The 24,880-nt window shown below is 41.6% G+C and overlaps 2 protein-coding genes across 5 annotated transcripts in view; one reads left to right on the top strand and one right to left on the bottom strand.

Annotated features, from left to right (window-relative positions):
• Window positions 1-17,367, top strand: part of LOC137376201 (evC complex member EVC-like) — a 42,615-nt gene extending 25,248 nt beyond the window's left edge. For 2 of the 3 annotated variants that reach the window (XM_068044313.1, XM_068044303.1), the window contains 6 exons: window positions 4,591-4,791; window positions 6,568-6,712; window positions 9,708-9,819; window positions 11,809-11,935; window positions 13,606-13,696; window positions 14,114-17,367. In XM_068044313.1, coding sequence (XP_067900414.1) covers window positions 4,591-4,791; window positions 6,568-6,712; window positions 9,708-9,819; window positions 11,809-11,935; window positions 13,606-13,696; window positions 14,114-14,157 — 720 coding nt within the window. In that variant the 3' untranslated portion in view covers window positions 14,158-17,367. Of the gene's footprint in view, window positions 1-4,590; window positions 4,792-6,567; window positions 6,713-9,707; window positions 9,820-11,808; window positions 11,936-13,605; window positions 13,697-14,113 lie in introns of those variants that run through there. The other variant, XR_010976149.1, reaches the window with a different exon arrangement.
• LOC137376212 (dihydropyrimidinase-related protein 1-like) overlaps window positions 16,772-24,880 on the bottom strand; it is a 55,660-nt gene continuing 47,551 nt past the window's right edge. For both annotated transcript variants that reach the window (XM_068044336.1, XM_068044328.1), the window contains exons 12-14: window positions 24,381-24,560; window positions 22,634-22,799; window positions 16,772-17,946 (exon numbers count right to left, since the gene is read on the bottom strand). In XM_068044336.1, coding sequence (XP_067900437.1) covers window positions 17,855-17,946; window positions 22,634-22,799; window positions 24,381-24,560 — 438 coding nt within the window. In that variant the 3' untranslated portion in view covers window positions 16,772-17,854. The remainder of the gene's footprint in view (window positions 17,947-22,633; window positions 22,800-24,380; window positions 24,561-24,880) is intronic.

Raw genomic sequence — 24,880 nt, 5'->3', positions numbered from 1 at the left:
CCTTCCTTAAATAAGGAGACCAATACTGTACACAGTACTCCAGATGTGGTCTCACCAATGCCCTGTATAGCTGAAGCATAACCTCCCTAATTTTGTATAAAAGCAAAATACTGCAGATGCTGGAAATCTGAAATAAAAACAAGAAATGCTGGAACCACTCAGCAGGTCTGGCAGCATCTGTGGAAAGAGAAGCAGAGTTAACGTTTCGGGTCAGTGACCCTTCTTCGGAACTGACAAATATTAGAAAAGTCACAGGTTATAAGCAAGTGAGGTGGGGGCGGGGCAAGAGATAACAAAGGAGTAGGTGCAGATTGGACAAGGCCACATAGCTGACCAAAAGGTCATGGAGCAAAGGCAAACAATATGTTAATGGTGTGTTGAAAGACAAAGCATTAGTACAGATTAGGTGTTAACGGACTGAATATTGAACAGCAGCAAGTGCAAACCTGAAAAAAAACAGTGGGTAAGCAAACTGAGTAAACTAAGATGAAATGAAATAAATGCAAAAAAAAAAGATTGTAAAAAATGTAAAAAAGAAAAAATAACTAAAAATGAAAGTAAAATGGGGGACTGTCATGCTCTGAAATTATTGAACTCAATGTTCAGTCCGGCAGGCTGTAGTGTGCCTAATCGGTAGATGAGATGCTGTTCCTCAAGCTTGCGTTGATGTTCACTGGAACACTGCAGCAATCCCAGGACAGAGATGTGAGCATTAGAGCAGGGGGGAGTGTTGAAATGGCAAGCAGCTGGAAGCTCGGGTTCCTGCTTGCGGACTGAGCGGAGATGTTCCGCAAAGCAGTCACCCAGTCTGCACTTGGTCTCCCCAATGTAGAGGAGACCACATTGTGAGCAGCGAATACAGTATACTACATTGAAAGAAGTACAAGTAAATCACTGCTTCACCTGAAAGGAGTGTTTGGGGCCTGGAATAGTGAGGAGAGAGGAGGTAAATGGGCAGGTATTACACCTCCTGCGATTGCAGGGAAGGTGCCATGGGATGGGGATGAGGTGGTGGGGGTAATGGAGGCGTGGACCAGGGTGTCGCGGAGGGAACGATCCCTTCGGAATGCTGACACGGGAAGGGAGGGGAAGATGCGACTGGTAGTGGCATCACGCTGGAGGTGGCGGAAATGGCAGAGGATGATCCTTTGGATATGGAGGCTGATGGGGTGGAAAGTGAGGACAAGGGGAACCCTGTCACGGTTCTGGGAGGGAGGGGAAGGGGTGAGGGTAGAGGTGGCGGAAATGGGCCGGACACGGTTGAGGGCCCTGTCAACAACAGTGGGGGGGGAATCCTTGGTTGAGGAAAAAGGAGGTCATATCAGAAGCACCGTCATGGAAGGTAGCATCATCAGAGCAGATGCGTTCGAGACGGGGAAACTGGGAGAATGGAATGGAGTCCTTACAGGAGGCAGGGTGTGAAGAAGTGTAGTCGAGGTAGCTGTGGGAGTCGGTGGGCTTATAATGGATATTAGTAGACAACCTATCCCCAGAGATGGAGACAGAGAAGTCGAGGAAGGGAAGGGAAGTGTCAGAGATGGACCATGTAAAGTTGAGAGAAGGGTGATTGAAAGCAAAGTTGATAAAGTTTTCCAGTTCGGGGCGGGAGCAGGAAACTGCACCGATACAGTCATCAATGTACTGGAAAAAGAGTTGGGGGAGGGGGCCCGAGTAGGACTGGAACAAAGAATGCTCGACATATCCCACAAAAGGACAGGCATAACTGGGACCCATGCGGGTACCCATAGCGACACCTTTTAATTGAAGGAAGTGCGTGGAGTTGAAGGAGAAGTTGTTCAATGTGAGAACAAGTTCAGCCAGGCGGAGAAGGGTGGTGCTGGATGGGGACCAGTTGGGCCTCTGTTCCAGGAAGAAGCAGAGAGCCCTCAAACCATCCTGGTGGGGGATGGAGGTGTAGAGCGATTGGACGTCCATAGTGAAGAGGAGACGGTTGGGACCAGGAAACTGGAAATTGTCAAAATGATGTAGGGCGTCAGAAGAGTCACGGATGTAGGTGGGAAGAGACTGGACCAGCGGAGAAAAGATAGAGTCAAGATAGAAAGAAATAAGCTCAGTGGGGCAGCAGCAGGCTGACACAATGGGTCTGCTGGGACAGTCCCGTTTGTGGATTTTGGGAAGGATGTAGAAGCGGGCTGTCTGGGGTTTCGGGACAATGAGGTTGGAAGCTGTAGAGGGAAGATCTCCAGAGGAGATGAGGTCAGTGACAGTCCTTTGGACGGTGGCTTGATGTTCGGTGGTGGGGTCACGGTCCAGAAGTGTCCGTGAGTTGGCGTTGAGCTTCTGCAAGGTAGAGGTCGGTACGCCATACAACAACAGCACCACCCTTGTCTGCAGGTTTGATGACCATGTCGGGGTTAGACCCGGGAGAACGGGGTGCCTCAAGTTCAGAGGGGGACAGGTTAGAGTGAGTGAGGGGGGCAGAGAAATTGAGGTGACCAATGTCTCGCCGACAGTTTTCAATGAAGAGATGAAGAGCGGGTAAGTGGCCAGGGGGAGGGGTCCAGGTAGAGGGAGAATGCTGGAGGCAGGTGAATGGATCTGCTGGTCGGGGGGAGGACTCCTGGTCAAAGAAGTGAGCCCGGAGGCGGAGGCGACGGAAGAAGAGCTCAATGTCATGCCGAGCACGAAATTCATTGAGGTGGGGGCATAAGGGGATAAAACTGAGACCTTTGCTGAGTACAGAACGTTCAGCATCAGAGGGGGAGGTCAGAGGGTATAGTGAATACACGGCAAGGGGTCAGATCAGAAGGGGTGGGGTCAGAGGGAAGTGAAGCGGAAGGAGGATCTGGAGGGGCATTGGTCCCCATCAGCTGCTGGAGCTTGCGTTCCTTACCTGAAAGGAAGAAAAAAAGTTTTTTGTTAATGCGTCGGATGAGACGAAAGATGAAATGAAACTGCGGAGTAGAACAGCTTTGAGATAAGGTGAGGCGGTGCTGCTGGAGAGAGGTCCAGTGTGTGCATGTGGCGGCGCATAGCACTGAGTGTGGATCTCAGGATGCGGCGAGAGTAGCAGTCCGAGGCACGTTGTATTCAATTCCTCTTGCAATAAATGACAACATTCTATTAGCTTTCCTAATTAAGTGCTGTACCTGCAAACTAACGTTTTGCGATTCAGGCACTAGGACACCCACATCCCTCTGCATCTCAGAGCTCTGCAAACTCTCACCATTTAGATAATATGCTTTTTTATTCTTCCTGCCAAAATGGACAATTTCACATTTTTCCACATTATACTCCATTTGCCAGGTCTTTGCCCACTCACTTAACCTATCTATATCCTTATGTCCTCTTCACAACTCACTTTCCTACCTTTGTGTCATCAGCAAATTTAGCAACCATTCCTTCGGTCCCTTCATCTAATTCATTTATATAAACTGTAAAAAGTTGAGGCCCAGCACAGATCCCTGTGGCATACCATTCGTTACATCTTGTCAACCAGAAAATGACCCATTTATGCCTACTCTTTCTTTCCTGTTAGCTAGCCAATCTTCTATTCATGCCAATATGTTACCCACTACACTATGAGCTTTTATTTTTTGCAATAACCTTTGATGTGGCACCTTATCAAATGCCTTTTGGAAATCTAAGTACAATACATCCACTGGTTCCCCTTCATCCACAGCACATGTAACTCCCTCAAAAGAACTCCAATAAATTGGTTAAACATGATTTCCCTTTCACAAAACCACATTGACTCTGCCTGATTACCTTGAATTTTTCTAAGTGCCCTGCTATAACATCTTCAATAATAGCTTCTAACCATTTACCCTAAGACAGATGTTAAGCTAATTGGCCTGTAGCTTCCTGCTTTCTGTTTCCCTCCTTTTTTGAATAAAGGAGTTACATTAGCTATCTTCCAGTCTAACGGAACCTTTCCCCGAATTTAAGGAATTTTGGAAAATTAAAACTAACACATCAACTATCTCTCACTAGCCACTTCCTTTAAACCCTAGGATGAAGTCCATCAGGACCCGGGGACTTGTCAGCCTGCAGCTCCAACAATTTGTTCAGTACAGTTTCCCTGATGATTGTAATTTTCTCAAGTTTCTCCCTGCCTTCCATTTCCTGACTCCCAGCTGATACTGGGATGTTCCTTCTATCCGCTATGGTGAAGCCCGATGCAAAATACCTGTTCAATTCATCTGCCATCTCATTATTCATTATTAATTCACTAGACTCACTTTCTATACGACCGATGCTCACTTTTTAAACTTTTTTAAGTATCTATAAAAACTCTTACTATCTGTCTTTATATTTCTAGCTAGCTTTCTCACTTACTCTAATTTTACCTTCTTTATCAATCTTTTAGTCAATCTTTGCTGTTTTTAATATTCTATCCAATCTACTGACCTACCACCCATCTTTGCGCAATTATATGCTTTTTCTTTAAGTTTGATACTATCTTTAACTGTTTTTAGTTAACCACGGATTGTGGGTCCCCCCCTTTGGAATTTTTCCTTCTCGTTGAAATGTATCTATTCCCTGTATTCTGAAATATCCCCTTAATTGTTTCTTCAAACTGTTTTGTTGATTGTACTTAAGTTCTGGATTATGTTTATATTTCCAAAGATGTCCAAATTTGCAGAAGACCAGGAGAAGCTGTGCCAAGAGGCTGAAATACTCATTCACCAACAGCGCGCTGCAGAATCCCAGGCATTCCTGGATCTTTTACAGCATCACATGGAACAGATGATTGGCCGTGCTCTGATACATCAAGCCAAAATGCACTTAGCCAATCAACACCATGAAGACAACACAGACAAACTTAAGGTAACATTCATTAGAAGCTATCATGGGTCTGTCTAGATCAGTGCCGAAATTCACCTCTTCTAACCCAGTTTAATTCAAAGTGCATTCAGTAACTGCTAATACAGCTCAAGAACTGACATTAGCATTTTGCCAGGGAGGCTTGTATTCCTTATTCAGGCCTACAATCTTTATCTAGATTACTTATATTGATTTTGGGTTAGTACCAGCCTGTCAGAGGGTCTTGGCAATGAGTAGAAAGGTGAGTTTACTTTGAATGGAATAAGTGCAAACATGTTCTCATGTTTTTAAAGTTCCAATAAATGTTGCCTGACTTGATACACTAGGTACAGTAGAGGGTGCTCTTCTGCATGAAATGCACTGAGGTTAATTCTAGCTTTTGGTGATCGTGTAAAATGGTGATATGGGAATGGCTTCCCATGATATACATCCAGCCCAATTGGAAAAATCAGGCAAGATGTATAACGGATGGCCAATATAATATCATTAATTTTACAGGATTGGCAGAATTTAAATTTATCCCCGCTGCATTTTGGTGTCTGGTCAATGTGGTATAAAATCCTCAACATGTATCTGGAATACTAAAGACAACATTCAACATGCGCAGTGGGTAAAGCTCTGTTTGTGATCATTTAGAATGTTTTAATCTCTGGTACAAAATCATAGACGCTAGAGAGTAAATTTTACAACTGCCAGAGAATTTGAGTGCAGAGTTCATTGGGATCTGAAGGATTTTCTGTGTGATGGAGTTATGCTGTTCCCTTGGCAGATTTGGAAGCAAGAGAGCATAAAATCGGGTGGGATGGTGGCAGGGTGAGAGGGGAGGTTCCTGCCACCGTCAAAATTTAGTACGGGGTGGGAAGGCCTGTGAACAGCCTTCCCGCCTTGCCACCAATTGAGGCCCTTAATTGGGCAATTAATCCCCAATTAAGGGCCTCATCCCGTCGCTGCTGCAATTAGCCGTGCAGCGAGTGGTCCTGGGAAGTGCAGCCCAAAAAATTGAGTTGTTTCCCAGCTCCCAGGATGCGTTCCTCATTAAAAGGCACTTCGTGCCTGAATGAGGGACCTGGCATCAGCAAAGGGCGGGGGAGTTCCGCTGAGAGCCACCTCACCTCCCTTGCTAGTGATCCCCTTCCCCGTGATCCCAACCTCCCGCCTTGACCTACCTGTGGCCTGGGTCCAGAGCCACTCCTGGGTCTCGGGTAGTTGCTCCACTGGCAGCAGACACCCGCCTCCACGGTGATGCTGTTCAGTGGAAGAGTTGCCAGCCTCCGATTGGCCGGCAGCTCTCTGAGGGCGGGACTTCTGGTGCCAGGATCCTTGCTTCCGTCGAAGGCCTGTCACTGTCCACTTAAGTGCCTGATTGGCACTAGATTCAGCGAGCCTCCCAGCGAAAAGGCAACGTGGGGTTCTTGGCATCGCTTTTTTTGTACATCGGAACCCCCGTCGCCAGCAGAAAATCCCTTCTGTAGGCAAATCACCACGCCAGAATTTTGGAAAATTTACCCTTGCATCAATGAATTCTGCAGATTCTATGAACTAACTGGGACGAAATTACCTTACTGATTTTCTGTTCAAGTATTAGGTTGCCATGGAGATTTACAAAATTTGTTAAATCTCAGTATGAAATCTCAAGGTGTGTTTAAAAAGTCAGCCAATGAAGTAACTGAAGAGCAGAGTTGTCTTCTGTGGAATTAGGTGGGTGGCTTTTCTACAAGATTAGGAAGTAATTAAACCAATGCTGACTTGCGTGTATTTGTTTTTTGGTTTATTTTTTAGAATCTTTTAGTAGAGAGAGCAACTGAGAGTGTCTATGTGACCATGGAAGGTACAGCCAATATTGTCCACAATTATTACCAACAGATAGAAGAAATCATGGAGGTGTATAGAAAGGACAAAAAGAATCAGCTGAATCTCATGAAAGGTCTTGATTAAAAATATACTTTTTTTTTCCTTCTATGTAAACAATGGTTTTGGGTGGGAAAGTTATAGTCAAATAATGATTTGTAAAACATCTTCCTTTAAGTTCTGTTATTTTGACTTGCCAAGGTTGGTCACATTTTGTGACCTGCATTTGCAGTAAAACCTGGTCTCCTATAGGGAGAACATATTGACCATCCACAGTGAATCAGTGGAGGTAAGCGCCATCATCAAGAAAGAAAATGCAATGGTATTTCCAACTGGTTGAAATCTATTTTTTCATTTTTATTCAGTTAACAATCTGTCACAATTGTTACAGCGCAGAAGGAGGCCATTCGGCCCATCACGTCTGCACCGGCTCTCCTAACAAGCATTTCACCTATGCCATTCCCCTGCCTTCTCCCCACAGCCCTGCGCATTCTTCCTTTTCGTATAACTGTCTGATTCCCTTTTTGAATGCCTCGATTGAGCCTGCCTCTATCACACTCTCAGGCAGTGCATTCCAGACCTTAACCACTCGCTGCGTGAAAAACCTTTCCTCATGCCGCTTTTGCTTCTTTTACCAATTCTTTAAATCTGTGCCCTCTTGTTCTTGATCCTTTCACGATTGGGAACAGTTTCTCTCTATCTATTCTGTCCAGACCGTTCATGATTTTGAATACCTCTATCAAATCACCTCTCAGCCTTCTCTTGTCCAAGGAAAACAGTCCCAACTTCTCCAATCTGTCTTCATAAATGAAGTTCCTCATCCCTGGCATCTTTCTCGTGAATCTTTTCTGCACCCTCTTTAACGCCTTCACATCTTTCCTAAAGCACGCTGCCCAGAACTGGATGCAGTACTCCAGTTGAGGCCAAACTAGTGTCTTTTAAAAGTTCAACATAACCTCCTTGCTCTTGTAGTCTATGCCCCTATCAATAATGCTGTATGCTTTATTAACTGCACTCTCAATCTGTCCTGCCACCTTCAATGACATGCATAGATACACCAGGTCCCTCTGCTGCTGCACCCCCTTTAGAATTGTACCTTTTATATTGTCACCATGTTCTTCCTACTAAAATGTATCACTTCACATTTCTACACATTGAACTTTATTTGCCACCTGTCTGCCCATTCCACCAACTTGTCTGCCATTTTGAAGTTTTGCACTATCCTCCTCACAGTTCACAATGTTTCCAAATTTTGTATCATCTGCAAACTTTTTGAAATTATGCCCTGTACAACATGGTCTAGATCATTAATATATATCGAGAAAAGCAAGTGTCCCAACACTTCTCCCTGGCGAACTCCACTACAAACCCTATGTTTTGTAAATTACAGCAATGTATATTCAATCAAATAAATGACTACAGTGTTATTGCAAATGTGACTTGATTCACATAGCCAACGTTGCTTATTATATGAAGTATCAGATGCAAGCCCAGTCCTGAATTAAGAGTTTGGAAACTTGTTGGTGTCCTTTAACTTGCATATTAGCTTAAAAAAAAAATGGGATCTCTTTCTATAGGCAATAGAGTTGGGGACCCTTTATACTACTTCAGTAGTTACTGGACTAAGAGTATGAGCGATTTGAATTTGGCTACTATTGAAGACCTTATGGTTAGGCAATCTTAACAGCAGAGGCTCCAGCAACGGCTTATCCTCCAGCCCTTGTTACCTCTGGAATCCCCCTAGGATCCATCCTTGGCCCCCTTCTCTTCCTCATCTACATCACTTCTTCTGATATTTCCACTACCTCTGTGTTGTCAGATTGATTATCCAATATCCAGCCTTGGATGAGCCACAGTTTCCTCCAGTAAAAAACTGAGATGATGCATGACGGAAGGTATTGATACTAATTCCATATCCATACTACTGACAGCATTCCCTTTCCCTGCCATTCTCTCAGGTTGAACCAGACTGTTCACAACATCAGCATCCTATTCCACCATAACCCATATATTCTCTATTACAATCGCTGCTCAGTTCTATCTCTGTGACATTGTGTGTTCCATTCTTGCCTGCATGCATCTGCTGCTGAAACCTACATCCAAGCCTTTATCACCTCCAGGCCCAACCAGTCCAATGCTGCCCTGGGCAGCCAACAATTCTACATTTTTTTTTTTCATTTCTGCTCACGCAAAATTCTGCATTGATGAGACCACACCTATAGTATTTTGTACAGTTTTGGTCCCCTTATTCAAGGAGGAATATTGGAGACAGTTCAGAGGTTGACTAGTTTGATCCTGAGATGAAAGGTTTTTCTTATGAGGCAAGGTTGAGTCTATACTCATTGGAGTTTAGAAGAGCGAGACGTGATCTTATTGAAATATAACATTCTGAGGGAGCTTGACAGGGTAGATACTGAGAGGATAGTCCCCTCATGGGGGGAATCTCGAACTAGGCAGCATCCCTTCAGAATAAGGGATCGCCTATTTAAGATGGAGATGAGGAACTTCTTGGAGGTCATGAATCTTTGGAATTCTCTACCCCAGAGATTTGTGGAGGCTGAGCCATTGAATATATTCAAGGCCGAGATGGACAAATTTTTGAACTATGGGGGGAAATCGAAGATTATGGGGCACAAGCAGGAAAGTGGAGTTGAGGCCAAGATGAAATCAGCCATGAACTTGTTGAATGGTGGAGCAGGTTCTAGGGGCTGTATGGTCTACTCCTGCACCTATTTCTTATGTTTTTATGTTTTATCCCTTCCACCTCTCCACCTTGACCACGCTTTTGGTTACCCCTCCCAATATTTCCTCCTTTTAGCTCAGCATCCATGTTTTTCTTGATTTATGCCTTTATGAACTGCCTTGGCACATTTTTCCACATTAAAAACAATGTATAAATACAAGTTATTATTGTGTACTGAACTATAAATTTTCAGATCACAAAGGAAATGTTGCTGTTAAAGTAAAAAGATTCAGGATTTTAATTTTTTGTAACTGAGGCTTTTGTTAATCTTTTCAATTAAAGAAACATAGTGAGAACTGAATTTTTAAGTAACACATTATTTAAACAGAAACATTTAAAAGAAAACAACTTATCAAGAAGAAGACATTGGAGGATAACCTTAATACAGACTTGGTTAACAAGAAGACAAATCCTCCTACACCAACAAGGATTCAGCACCAGTGAGTAAAATCTTAGATTGTGATTTATCACTGAGATTATAGTGGGGGCGAGGCAGAATTTGTGCAAAAGAATTCTATTTGAGAATTACATCATCTGTACAACACTATATATAGTTTGGTACATTTAGCTGAATTCATTCTTAAACAGCTACTGTCACTATCATTTTTTTAATAAAAGAAATTTTAAAGTTGAGTTAATGCTGCTGTTAGAATTAGATTCTGGACGTATCATGGCCTAGATGATTAAGCACATGTAAGGTGTACAGAATAGGAAGACTCTAGTATTATTGACCATTCTGTGCTGTTAGGTGATCTCAGCAAAGGCAACAGTAAGAGCACCCTAACTGGACTTCATGCTTTTGGAATAAAGGAGGAGGAAATTGGGCAAAGCTCTCACTTTTGATCACCATCCAGGAATCTGTGCTGAAATTATGGATATGCAGATATCAGGTGGTGCCTAACATGTTAAAATAGCCTCCTGAATAATAGCCTGTTTCAATGCTGTATCGCTCTGTGACTATGACTGAAATTCCCAGACTCTACTGGCACATTTGGAACAGCCCCTTTGGCTAATATCTCAGAGGGTGACCAGTGGTTGTCGAACCATTTTACAGCAAGCAGTTGGGAGAGGAAGAGATAAATGAAAATAGGCAGAAAGATTTTTAATTTATATATAAAGTTTCCAAATTTAACTTGTCTTATTGTTTACAGCATTAGCTGTTTTCAGTAATTAAGTCTTTGAAGAATGTAATACTATTAAAGCCCCAAAATATTTACTCTTAATCAGTGTTTTTTTGTTGATAACTCCTGTACTTGCAGCACAAAAGTAAAAAAAAAGACATCCTAATTTGCAGCAATTGAGCAATAAAGGGACACATTTTTTTTAATGTAAACAGTAAATATATATCATTTAACACAACTTTCCACTGATACCCAAAATATGAAACATAAAAATACCCCCAATTATTGAAACCTGTTTTTCATTCATGCTCGCAAGTCACTTTGATGCAAATTGGTTCTAAACCCTTCATCATCCTTTAAAACATTAGTTGGCAGGGTTGTACTTAAAAAGCTCAAAATCTGGTTGACATCAGAATGTTGCACAGGACAGAGTTCTGCATCAGGAAATATGGCTTACGAAAGGGAGATGGTTTTTTTGGTCAGAATTTAAAATATTTAGCCTTCTGTTCAGGGATCATGAGTTTTGTTAGAATCTGGCCACATAAGGCACTTTCAACAGAAGCATGATCACCTCCCTTTTAAGATAAGTGATTAAATTGAATTAGCTGCTACTTTTAGCTGAATAAAGAATAATCATGTCTATAAACATATAATGTATATATTCAATAATTCTGAATGAACCCAAGATGACAGGATAGTGGATTTCATCAATATATTGACAATTGTGTAATACTGCTCTCTTCTATAACAATACATTTTATACTTTGATCAGGAACACTTGACTCTAGTGCAGCTTATACTTGTGTTTCAACGGCATGTTAAGAAAGATGCAAGTCATTTCAATCTAGACATTAAGGATGGGGGGGGGGGGGAAATCCCTGCTACAAACTGTTACATTTGTGTTCTAATTTCTCTAATCCTCCAGTTGTGGCATCTTGTGCATCCCCGGTTTCCATCACCCAAACATGCCTTCAGCTGCCTAGGCCTTCTGGAATTCCCTACCTCCTTTAATACACTCCTTGAAACCTGCCTCTTCGATCAAGCCATTGGTTACCTGCCATAATATCTCTGTACATGGCAAATTTTGTCTGATAGCACTCCTGTGAAATGCCTTGGAACATTTTACTATGTTAAAGACGCTATATAAATATGTTGTTTTATGTTTGAGATAACTAATATGAGCAGTAGAAGAGCAGTACTATCCTATCACTACATGGCTTGATGGTCATGTCTGTACAATTTACTACTTGGAAGCTGGGATAGAAGAATGGTTGATTTCAACATAAATGTCTCTATTGCTGCTGGCAGGATGGTGCGACAGCAAAGGAGGATTAGATCCATGTTGTTTCTTGAAGAGGAGATGTATATGGAGTTTCTAAAGCAGAGGGCAGCACTGCTTCATCAGCTCAAGGAGCAGGCTGATAAACACTTAAAGGTACAACACTGGTCAGCATAAGTCAAGAAATGATGCATATTAGTTGATTAATGCTATTGTAAGACATTAATTGTCCAATATTTTGCAGAAATGTTAACTGGATTAAAATAAATGGGCTAATGGCTGTTAAAATAGTGGAGAACACATTAAACATTCAGCTGTGAAGTTTTTAGATCATGTGCTGTTGTATGTCAATAAAGACAGATGAAAATGAAAAAAATATTAGCAGAATAATGCAGGATTTTTATTAACTTTCTCCTGTACTAATTAACCAAAAAAATGCTAATAACATGTCACCATACAAATTCTGCTGGATTAAGGTTTGAGGCTTTCCAAATGAAATTTGTCTTGGACATAACTGATGGGATGAAGTTAATAAAACATACCTATCCATAGCTTATTGTGTAGTTTGGTTTAAGTCTTACATGTCAAAAATTTTCCAAATTCAATCTACTGTGCTGAGTTAAGTAATTTTAAACCTGGGCGGTGGCAGAGATATGATAGTTCATGTCAACACACAGAATTATAGAAAGGGAAAATCAACTGAAGCTTCTATTCCTGACCTCTTTAGATTGATTACTGCTGGAAATACACTTGTAAACGTTGGATTAGGTTAGAATGTTGTAGAAATTCGTCTGGGCCCTTTTGGTATTCGAATCAAACAGGAGGTTCAAGACCAGCCCAAAAATGGGCCGCTGGGCTCATTTCAATATTTTGGGTGAGCTATTGGTGCCTGTTGCATCTCCCCAGGCAGGTCGCTCATTTCAGCACATGAATTTGAGGCCACTCCCTTACCTGAAAGGAGAGAGGACAAAGGGAGGGAGGGTGGGGAAGTGAAGGGAATAGTGGATTGGCAGTGGCACTAGTATATACTGTGGAGCACACCTGCACCTCCTTGCTCCACTTCAACATTTAAAAAAATTGTATCCATGCCCCAAAGACATAAGAGCAGGCCCAATCAATGCCTGCTCTGCTCAGGGAAGCCCAATTTCTCAGAGTGGACTCAAAACAGCCTTTAGGCCCCTTTCATATACTAAAGCTTTTTATAGGCAGCTAACCTGTACACTTGAAACATGTCTGAGGGCAATACAGGGTTGCGTGTTTTTTTTTTTTTTAGACATCCACAGGGCAGAGCCTTGCAAATTGGTTATTTTTGTCCCCTCTTCCAGCTGGAAAATAAGCACCATGATAACCAATTTCAAGTACTAGCATTTTAATTTTTAATCCTGTAAAATCAGTTTGTGTGGCAGAATGTCTTTGTTGTGTTTCACTACTTAAATTTGTTAGCTAACATTTTTACTATTTAAAATGTTAACTTTATGACTTTTTCTGCAAATTTCTATATTCATAAAGCTGAGCAGTGTTAGAGTTGGGGAATGGAAGAGTTTATATTTCAGTGCCTAGTACCAGCATCAAGCACTTCCAGATTGGTTAGATGTAAAGCTCTAACAGTAAAATTTTAGAAAATCTCGAAAGAGCTGTCCCACTATAGTTACTAGAGTTACAGGTTTCAATTTGCCATGCCACCTATCTTGGAGTCAGATTGTCAATTTTGTGCCAGTTGATACTAAGTTAGTGATGGTTTTGGATTCTGACTGATTTCACATAGAAAGTGACCAAAATGTAATCCTTTAGTAATATATTTTTCTTTTCTGATTTCACCATTTTAGATGGAAGAACAAACATTCATATCACAACTTGCTACTTTAGCCAGAGTCTCCCAAGCAGATTGGAAGACTCTGGAGAAGAAATTCCTTTCAGGTAGGGAACTAAGGAACTAAACAAATAAAAATTCAAGAGAGTGCTGGGGCTTCTTTGAGTTGAGCTTGACACTTTAACTAGATATAGAGATTCATGAGCAAGTGACAACTGCAGTTGCCTCATCTGTATTTTTTTTTCTATGCCACGACAAATATCTTCTCTTTCTGGGACAACATTCACGAGGTTATTCATTGTGTTAGATGCATGGCAATTAAAAATTTAAATAATGCTAAACTTCAAAATGGAATTTTTATTTGCTGTATTTTAAATGGTTGTAATGGCTACCTTTCTTTTACTTGTTTATACGGAGAGCTCAAGAAACAAAAATTATTCATATAAACTTATGGAAAGAATTATTCAAATTTGGAGTGATGCTGAATTTAAAATGCTGTAATAAAAGGTTATTGTTATCTACAGGAAGCATTGTGCTGAAGAAGGAAAGATGTGAAACAAGAAGATGATTTTTTTTTTTAAGTTTAATTATTGCCATAAAAGGTAACTTTCTAAACCACTGTATAGTGGAGCTATTTCTTCATATAATGGGCAGAGAATTAATTATGTATCCATGCCATTTATCAGCAGTGGTTAAGGAAAACTTTGAGCCAAAGTCCAAGAGCTAGGCAGGCACCCACGCCATTGGGATGTACCTCAGGTGCCTGCCCACCAAAGGAGACCAGAAATGGCAATGGCTTGAGTCCAGGGAAGAATGCCAGTTCTCCACTTGTGTAAAAAGTGCACCTTGGCCTCCCCTTTGCAAAAGGGTCCCTCCCTTCTTTATCCACCTGTTTGTATGTTGGATTCCCAGCCTTCCATCGATACTCATGGTCTTGCTCTGCTGCCCTGCTATTATTGCACTATCATTGAGACACTCAATGGCCTTTCCAACCCTTCGTTATATCCTCCCCAAACTTCTGCCCAGCTTCTGACTGTTCCCTACCTGCCCTTTTTATCACCTGCTCTCTCTTTTGGCTCTGCACTTTCTTCAACTATACTGACCTTTTGTTCATCATCTGCTACCAGCCTGTCCTTCCTGTAGGCTTAGAAATCTTGGGCATAGGCTCAGATACAGACTAGGGTTGTGGAGACAAGTCAGTATGGAGAGAAGGAAAAATGCGTTTAAATAGATACTATTTATTTTTTAAATTTATTTAGAGATACAGCACTGAAACAGGCCCTTCGGCCCACCGAGTCTGTGCTGACCAACCACCACCCATTTATACCAATCCTACATTAACCCCATGTTACAAGGGGAGACATGAGGGCAGAGAGGGATGAGGGCAGAGGCAAACCAGAGAAATAGGGGAAAGATGGTAGGAAAGACAAATAGGAGAAAAAGCTATAGGGAATTGACAGGGAAAGGTAAAGGTAGAGACAGTGGAAATGGAATGAGAGATCAGGTGAAGGAGAGGAAGTGATGTGTGTATATAAAAGATAGGGGAAGACAAATGGATGGAGACCTTCACAGGGGCTGAAAAAACCTATCAGACAGCGATATCAGAAATGGGGGACAGTCAGAGGAAGGAAAATGGCATAAGAGATCACAGCAAAGACAGATAGGTGGAAGAGATCAGAAAGAAAGATTAACAGGTGTGTGGGAGATCAGAGCACTGAAAGAAGCAGCACTCTTGGAGAAGGAAAGATCATTCTGACAAATTAAAGAGAGGAGAGGCAGGACCTGTGTACAGACAGAAGAGAGATGAACAGGTCAGGGGTGGAATGAGACACAAAAGTCACTTGGGCAGGAGATTCAGTGTGAGTAATGCTGTGAGTGCTATTAGTATTGCACATTTTTGATTTTATATTGAAGAATTCCATGGTTACTGGTTCTGAATTATGGTTAATTTGTACAGGGATTGAATCTAGTGATATTTTAGCACTACTTATATGTATGGCTGAACTTTATATTTAGTAGACTTGTGTAAAAGTTAACCACAAATTGGGAGTACTATATTTATGTGCTTGCTTTAGTTTGAAGTTAATTCATATGTTACAGTAGTAGCTAAATTAATTGATGGGAACATTAGGTAAAAAGTAACAAACATCTCTATGAACGAGATTGTGTAGATGGTTTATTCTCAGGATTTTAATTCTACAAACATTTAAATCAGTTAGAACAAACAGAAATAAGAGAGCAGGTTGGGTGACCCTGCCTGATTTTTCTCCTCCTCTGGGGAAGTAACTGTCTTCTTCATATGTGAAATCAGGAGCTTACCTAGTGGGAAAGTTTGGGTATGAACGCAGATCCAGACAGTTTAGAGCATAGTCTGTTGACGTTCCAAAGAACCTCATCTTTGCATCACGCTTGATGATCTTTCGCTGTGCCTAAATACCTTTGCTTGTTTAGAGTTAAACAGCCTTCCCATTTTAATGTCTGACAAGATTATCAACCGGCAATACACCAGAGCCTGAATACATGCGTAAGTCCTGTAGCGGAGCTCAAATCTTCAGTTTTCAATTCCAATGAGTGTTACCAAATGAACCAAGCTGCCACACATCAATGAAAAGTTTTTTTTGTAGGATTTATGTTGCACCTCAAGCACTAATGAAACATTTTAAATACATATACAAGAATCCACCATCAAGGATATTAAAGGAACATAGGGCCAACAAGAATCTTAGCTATAAATAAGAACACTATAATTTTTGGAGTGACACAAATTAATTGTGCATAATAATTACCACCTGGTACGTAATCAGTTTACTGGATTTACATTTAAACCTTCTGTAATGCCTTACAGCTTTCAGGTACTACAATACAACTAATAATTGGTAAAACTGACCTGTTTGTGGTAATATATAGACCCCAGCATGGGAAGCCTTGCATTCTGACCTGCGATTCCCCACAAGGTGAGTTATTGCAGGATACTTGAATGGCAAACACTCCGAAAAAAGCACTTGGTATAAGAGCAGCCATAGCCTTCATCAGTGAGAGTCACTGGCTTCTTGGTGCAAGAGGAAATCTTTCAGAATGAGGGCAAAAGTACAATAACTATTGACATTGTTATGTTTAAAAAAAAACTATAATGAACATTTCCAAGTTCTGATAGATAAAATAGACAGTAGAAGAGCAGAATGGAAATTTGACACCATTTATTTCACAGCCTTAGGGCTCAAGGGTAGAGTCACAACATCAGAGTATTCATTTGAAATCCCACATGAATACAAACGAAGAATCGGTATCAAAAAGATAAAAAATGTGACTGCAGCTTGAGATTTTAAGGTGGCCCAAATCTATGTAGTATTTAATCAGTCACCGCGATTCAATATTGGAACATTTCTTGCACTAACTTGCATCATCTCAAATAAAACAGCACATTTTATTTTTGCTAAAACACCGAAGCTTAAGCCTTCTGTTCTGAAACTTTTCTCAAGCTTACAACAAGCCAAAATCACTGTGAAATGTTTCTCAAGCTGACAGCAAACCAAAAGAAATGTGAAACACATTTCATAGTTACAAGCCAAAATCACTATGTAAACTTCAAAATGATTTCATAACTTCTTTATTTTTTGCCACATTAATATCACTCTGTTAATGCTTGGAGGTAATCATAGCATTTTAACTAACCCTTCCTTAAGTGTTTGAATGTAATGGCTATGCCATGGTGAGATTGACTATAACTGGAGCCACTGTGATTATCATGCCTTGCACATTTACATAAACTTTGCAACCTTCCTACTTTCGATTATATTTTTGTTGAAAATCAAAAAAAACTGTACCATAAATTCACACCAGTTTAGCTAACAATTCTAGCTAATTCACTTCCGTTCTTGGCAATTTGTCCTAAGAGTTTGTTTATTTTTCAATACACAAAACAGAACTTGCATCTCTTAGCATCATGCACTAACTTCTATAACAGCTAAAATGTGCAAAGAACCCTGAAGTTAAAAGGAACGTGTCTAAACCAGTGTCCGAATGGCCAATGCTAGTGGAAGGACCATGATAAGTGACAATGGTGTGGAACACAACTGTGTGGCAGTCAACTCCAAGTAAAAATACATCACATAATTCACTTCATTCTATATGACAAACACACACGCGCGCACACACTTCGTTTCTTTTCTGAAATACCAGAGAAAGCTGGTTTTCGTAATACTGATAAATTGTACGTAAATAAACTGCTTGCATCAGCCACCAGCAGCTCAATCTTCTAGTCCTAGTCAACCTAAGCTGGTGATGTTCGAGCGGCCACCAGGTGGATTGACAATACGATGTCCAGAACGACGTGGGATGTTGTCATCAAACTGGGCACCTAATGCACATATAGCACAGTAATCATTTAAAATAAATGTTACATTTTCTTAAAGCATTTTAAAAACTGAAATCAGCAATTTCTATGGAGCTACTCCTGCTCTGTTGCTGTATGTTCCTTGTGAGTGCAGTATGATGACGGAGCAGAAGCAGTTCAGAGAAAATTCTGGGCCTAAGCCCGTTTGGGGAACCTTCTGAAAAGAAACAGGACCTTACGGCATGCTTTCCTTCATCGGACGGGGTATTGAGTACAAGGGTTGGCAGGTCATGTTACAGTTGTATAAGACTTTGGTTCGGCCACATTTGGAATACTACGTGCAGTTCTGGTCACCACATTACCAAAAGGATGTAGATGCTTTGGAGAGGGTGCAGAGGAGGTTCACCAGGATGTTGCCTGGTATGGAGGGCGCTAGCTATGAAGAGAGGTTGAGTAGATTAGGATTATTTTCATTAGAAAGACGGACGTTGAGGGGGGACCTGATTGAGGTGTACAAAATCATGAGAGGTATAGACAGGGTGGATAGCAAGAAGCTTTTTCCCAGAGTGGGGGATTCAAATACTAGGGGTCACGAGTTCAAAGTGAGAGGGGAAAAGTTATGGGGGGATATGCGTGGAAAGTTCTTTACGCAGAGGGTGGTGGGTGCCTGGAACGCGTTGCCAGCGGAGGTGGTAGACGCGGGCACGATAGCCTCTTTTAAGATGTATCTAGACAGATACGTGAATGGGCAGGAAGCAAAGAGATACAGACCCTTAGAAAATAGGCGACAGGTTTAGACAGAGGATCTGGATCGGCGCTGGCTTGGAGGGCCGAAGGGCCTGTTCCTGTGCTGTAATTTTCTTTTTTTTGTTAGGAAAAAAAAAGTGACAACAAGTAGTAACAGTCACTGGAATCCATTGTGAAGTTGCAAATAATTGGGTATAAAATCGTCTTGGGTGGTAATGCAAGATGCACAACAGCAGGTTGGCAGCTCGATTTGAATTCTGCCCAGTCTTTTCCTTTCCCTGACTACTTTGGAAAAGAAAAACCAGATGGAAAGCAAAACGGGCTGCCAATTCAATATCACCCATTTTATACTGCTGTAAGTTTAGCATGTAGCCAGTCTTTACCTTGATTTTAGATAATGCGTCATGCCATAACAGTAATTTGGTTCTAACCCTGGCACTTGCACATCAGCTAAACTCCTCAATGTGCGTGCATCTTTCAGTAGTTCAACGAAATGTGCATCATTTGAGGTATTAAGATTAAAAGGCTGCAGAAATGTAATCTGCTTTCCTGTGGCAATGACAGGAAATACCGGAAATATACAGCAGGATTGTCATTATTAAAAGGAGGAAATAGCAACAGACACACTTGTAGGTGATTGACAGATCACCATCACGAATAGACCTGCCATATTTTCAATACATGGGTATGTTAATTACAGATTTACGTTTAGAATTTATCGCATTTTTATCTCAACTGGACCACTTATATATACAGACCATAATGGCAATGGTACATGAAAGAAAATTACCATGTCAAATGCATTTTTACATCAATTTTTTAATACCAGAGATGACCACTGAGCCATTTATGGCTCATTTTGCATCATGCTTTTTATTAAAAATAAAACTATTATTTTCCCCCAAGGCGGCTATCCTTCTGTAAGTATTTCTCTTCTACCCACACAACAAATGTGCCACTGATCCTGGCAAGTATCCAGAAATCACTTTGAGGCTCTGGGTAGGACGATGATTCAAGCCTTTATCAGGGAACCTACCCTAGGAGGAGAAGAAGAATTGACTGCAGTCGCCAAGTGGGGCTGGCTGCCTTTGAGGCAGGAAAAAGCAGCCAAAATTTTTTTACGGTCAAAACCTAAAACTTATCCAGCGTAAGGAGCAAAACTGTTGCCCCATGATCTATTCACACTTTCAGGGTGAAAATTTAAACTTTAAAGGAACCTATTGCCAGCTCTCAATAATAACGGGGGAACATTGGGGTGGCAAAGCCTATTGCTATCTCTCTGTCCCTAAGAAGTGTGAGAAGACCTGGACTTCCCTCCCTCTGGTTGTTCCTGCCCTATGCAAATGGAAACAGAGTCAGCCCTATGTTCTGGAGCATTTTCCCCACAGTGCAATTTCACAGAATTGTTACAGCACAGAAGGAGGCCAGTCTGCTCATTGCCTCTCCGAAGCAGCAATTTACCTAGTGCCACTCCCCCTCCTCTCCATAGCCCTGCACATTCTTTTTTAGAAAACAATCCAATTCCCTCTTGAATGTCTCGATTGAACCTGTCTCCACCAAAACTTCAGGCAGGGCAATCCAGATCCGAACCGCTTGCATGAAAAAGTTTTTCCTCCTGTCTACATTGCTTCTTTTGCCAATTACCTTGAATCTGTGCCCTCTTGTTCTCAATCCTTCCACCAATGGGAACTGTTTTTCCCTATCTACTCTCTCCAGATGCCTTATGATTTTGCATACCTCTATCAAATCTCAACCTTTTCTTCAATGAAAACAGTCCCAACTTCTCCGATCTAGCCATATAACTGAAGTTCCTCATCCCTGAAACCATTCTCATGAATCTTTTCTGCACTCCCTCTAATGCCTTCACATCTTTCCTAAAGTGTGGCACCCAGAACTGGACACAATACTCTAATTGAGGCTGAACAATTGCTTTTGTACTCGAGGCTCCTATTAATGCAGCCTAGGGTACTGTATGCTTTATTAATCGCTCTCTCAACCTGTCTTGCCACCTTCAATGACTAATGCACATATACACCCAGGTCCCTCTGCTCCTGCACCCTCTTCAGAATTGTACCCTTCATTTTATATTGTCTCTCCACATTCTTCCTACCAAAATGAATCACTTCACACATCTCTGCATTAAATTTCATCTGCCACTTGTCCACCCATTCCACCAACCTGTCACTGACCTCTGGGGAACTCCACCACAAACCTTCCTCCAGTCCGGAAAACATCCATTAATCACCACTCTCTGTTTCTTGTCACTCAGCCAATTTCATATCGGTGTTGCTACTGTCCCTTTCCTTCTACGAGCTATAACTTTGCTCACAAATCTGTTGTGCGGCACTTTATCAAATGCCTTCTGGAAGTCCATGTACACCACCACATCAACAGCATTATCCTCATCAACTCTCTCTGTTACCTCATCAAAAAAACTCCAGCAAGTTAGTTAAATACGATTTCCCCTTAACAAATCCATGCTGGCTTTTCTTAATTAACCCACATTTGCCCAAGTGACTATTAATTTTGTTCCGAATTATCATTTCAAGAAACTTCCCCACCAGCAAGGTTAAACTGACTGGCCTATAGTTGCTGCGCTTATCTTTACACCAATTTTGAACAAGGGTATGACATCTGCAATTTGCCAGTGCCTCCACAATTTCCACTCTCACTTCCCTCTATCCTTTGATGCATCTCATCTGGTCCTGCTGCCTTATCAACTTTAAGCAGAGACAGCCCATCCCGGGGCTGCCACGTGAAAGGTGGCGATTGGTCCCATGAAGTGGTGGTATTGGCCTAAGGTCCTCCGACGGAGGGCAAGATCTGGGTGTAGCCTCTCCTTCTGCATAGGCCCACATACCTTCCCTAGTGGGCCTTGGTCTCTATCGAGGCCCGCAATGCAGCGGTGTTTTTAGTCTTCAGATCTCTTCTGCTCCTACAACTGCCTGGTTGGCTCTTCTGATTCCACAGTGGTGGTCCCACTGCAACTCCATCCCGAAGAGGACAATCCATTCCATGATATCCATCCAATGTTGCCACCATAGTGGCACTAGACCCAAGTGTAATGGCCTAGCCAACCATTATAATGGATGGTTTTTCAGAAACACTTTAATCACAGCACTCATGCTTTACACGGTACTGCATTAATGAAAGCATACTAGAGAGATCATCTGGCATCCAAGCCCGTTTGGCTGTACCTGCCAAGGTGACACAAACAATATTTGCATTGTCGCACCTATCTGTCACCAGTTGCGGAAAAGTGTTGTTAGAGTGTGAGCAGACAACCAGATGCTGAGTTGGGACATCTGCTGTATGGGTACTTGTTGCTAAGATGCACTACAAGGCTGGCACAGGATACTAAAGGAACTGATCAACTGACTTCAGGCCTACAAATAGGGTCTCCTTTCTCTTTATTTTTGGCCATCACTTCTTCATCCTTTGCACCTGCAGCCTTGGCAAAGATTGTTAACAGGTCGATATGTCACCTGAACCTTTCTAAAGACGTTCACAATTATTGTCTTTCCATTATGACCCTCCCCGTTAATTGTCCCTGTACCTTTAAATTCCACATGCATGCAATTTCCCACTCACACTAGTGTGCTCCCTACATTTGTCCATGTCTGCACCTGGAACAATGCAAATAAGGTGACACAGAAAATCTGAGTATTACTGGCTCATAACTATTCGGGGCACATTAGCATCACTGCTTAATCTTTTAGACATGGCTTACACAAACAGAGGAATCTCAGCTCCATATTTTCTCCCTTTCCCCTCTCCAGCCACCAAACCCCCCGCCCCCCCTACCCCAGCTGAGCAAGCAGGCAGTTAACTCATTATAATGTCTGCCAAACCTGTTTTATAAGTAGCTGCCAACATTTATTTCTCCTCCCCAAAAGCACATCATTACTTCCTTAAACGAATATACAGGTATGTCCTGTTTCTTTGCTCATGTTCAATATCTCACCTGATAGGCTAAACCCAGACTGGTGCAGATTTCGCACTGGTGCGTGTTGTGGTTTTGTTGGGGATGTTTTGGTTGAAGGAGCTGGGGTGACATATTTAGGAGTGACTGGGAGTTCATACACAGGACCATCATACATCCCTCGAGACACTGCATGTAGTTCCGCCGACTTGGAAGAGGTAACCGATGAACAGATTCATTCAACCAGAGAAAGACAGGAGGAGGATTAATAGCGTACCTAGTGTCCAGTCATTGTTAACTGAATAATAATCTCATACTGTTTCTCATTATTAATGCATATGTTAAGAACATTTTCAAAATATGTGCTAAAAAGTTTGAAGGTAAGAAGTGTGAAGTAATGCATTTTGAAAGAATGAGGAGAAGCAATATAAATTAAATAGTGCAATTTTAAAGCAGGTGCAGGAATTTCATCCAGCAATTCCTAGTGCACATAAATCTCAATAAAGTAATCTAGAACAATTAATTATCTCCGAATCTGAAAAGCAGGTTACTGTAAAAACAGTAAGATAAAATTCATTCATGTTTAAGTAGATGTACATTTGATAGAGTTTGTTAACTGGACATTATGGCAAAAGACTGCCAGGAATATTTAAGAGTTACAAGTTGCTACATGCCCTTTAAAGTGTACCATTTTGTTTACATTGATTCTCCTCATTCTTCACCTAAAATGTACCACCTCGTACTACTTAGAACTTATTCTTAGCACATATTTTGAAAATGTTCTTTGTAAGATTAGGAATGACACCACTGACCTTAGACAGCCTTACTCTGTGTGCAATGTTTGAAGACATATGCAGTCCACAAGATTAATGGAGCTTCACCACAATAAAATCTCTGCTCTGTGACTATAAAGCTTGAATGGCTGTTACCACGATTCAAATACCAGAATAATGCAGTCCTTCATTCTGGCTCTGTCTGCTTTAGTACTTACCTAACTTCAACCATGCTATGCTCAATGAGGGTAATTTCAAACTTTGTACTGCCATTGGGGAGCCTCGTCACATTTATTTATTTTTTATTTATTTAGAGATACAGCACTGAAACAGGCCCTTCAGCCCACCAAGTCTGTGCCGACCAACAACCACCCATTTATACTAACCCTGCAGTAATCCCATATTCCCTACCACCTACCTACACTAGGGGCTATTTACAATGGCCAATTGACCTATCAACCTGCAAGTCTTTGGCTGTGGGAGGAAACCAGAGCACCCGGAGAACACCTACGTGGTCACAGGCAGAACTTGCAAACTCCGCACAGGCAGTACCCAGAATCGAACCCGGGTCCCTGGAGCTGTGAGGCTGCGGTGCTAACCACTGCCCCACTGTGCCGCCCCATGGCAGTGCATATCGGAGATCTGAACACACGAGGCAGATGATTTTATGATCATTTCTGGCATTCTTAATGAAGTTGAGCAAACCCAAATTTAGTTTACTGAAAGGAACATAGAAACAGGGCAAGCTATTCAGCCCCTTGAGCCTGTTCTGCCATTCCATTAGATCATAGCTGCTCTGCATCTGACTCACCATCCATTTACTCACCTTGGTTCCAAGTCTCTTGATATACAAACTCAAATTCAATTGACTGAAAGGCTGCTCTATGAGATATATTTTACATCAGCTCACTTTAGGTGGAATTGCAGTTGAAGTCACTGAGATCAATATCAGTCACCCTCATCAAACCACCCTCCCCCCTCCCCCTTTTTATACACACACAAACACAGTTACTCACCTTGTTCCGGATCTTGATACGCTGATATATATATTCAGGATATGGTTTACGAGGAATAAACCGGCCTGTTCCCTGATTAACGTACAGATTCCCATCTTCCAGGACAATATTCCCTTGACTGATGACCACTAATGGAGCACCACGGCACTCCATGCCCTCAAAGATATTATATTCCACAGCCTATATGAAAGTAAACCATCAACATTATCAACTTCATTGTAATAGTGTTCAACTCATAATGGTTGGAAATTTCTTTTTTCAAAAGATACAGAGACGATTGCTGTTTTATGTTGCATGAAGGGATATAGCATTAGATGTGCAAACTGTACCAACAAACATGGAGTTTGAACTTTTTATCTGTGATCTACCAAAAATAATGCAAAGCATAGTCAGATGTAGATAAACATATTCCTGAACAAAGTGAAGATCATGTCAAACCCCTGAATTTTAATTTCTAAGATGTACAATTCCATGGCATCACACATCTTTCCCTTCGACTG

This window comes from Heterodontus francisci, chromosome 1, assembly GCF_036365525.1.
Source record: "Heterodontus francisci isolate sHetFra1 chromosome 1, sHetFra1.hap1, whole genome shotgun sequence".
NCBI classification, from domain to species: domain Eukaryota; kingdom Metazoa; phylum Chordata; class Chondrichthyes; order Heterodontiformes; family Heterodontidae; genus Heterodontus; species Heterodontus francisci.
This window is presented reverse-complemented; position numbering and strand designations above follow the sequence as displayed.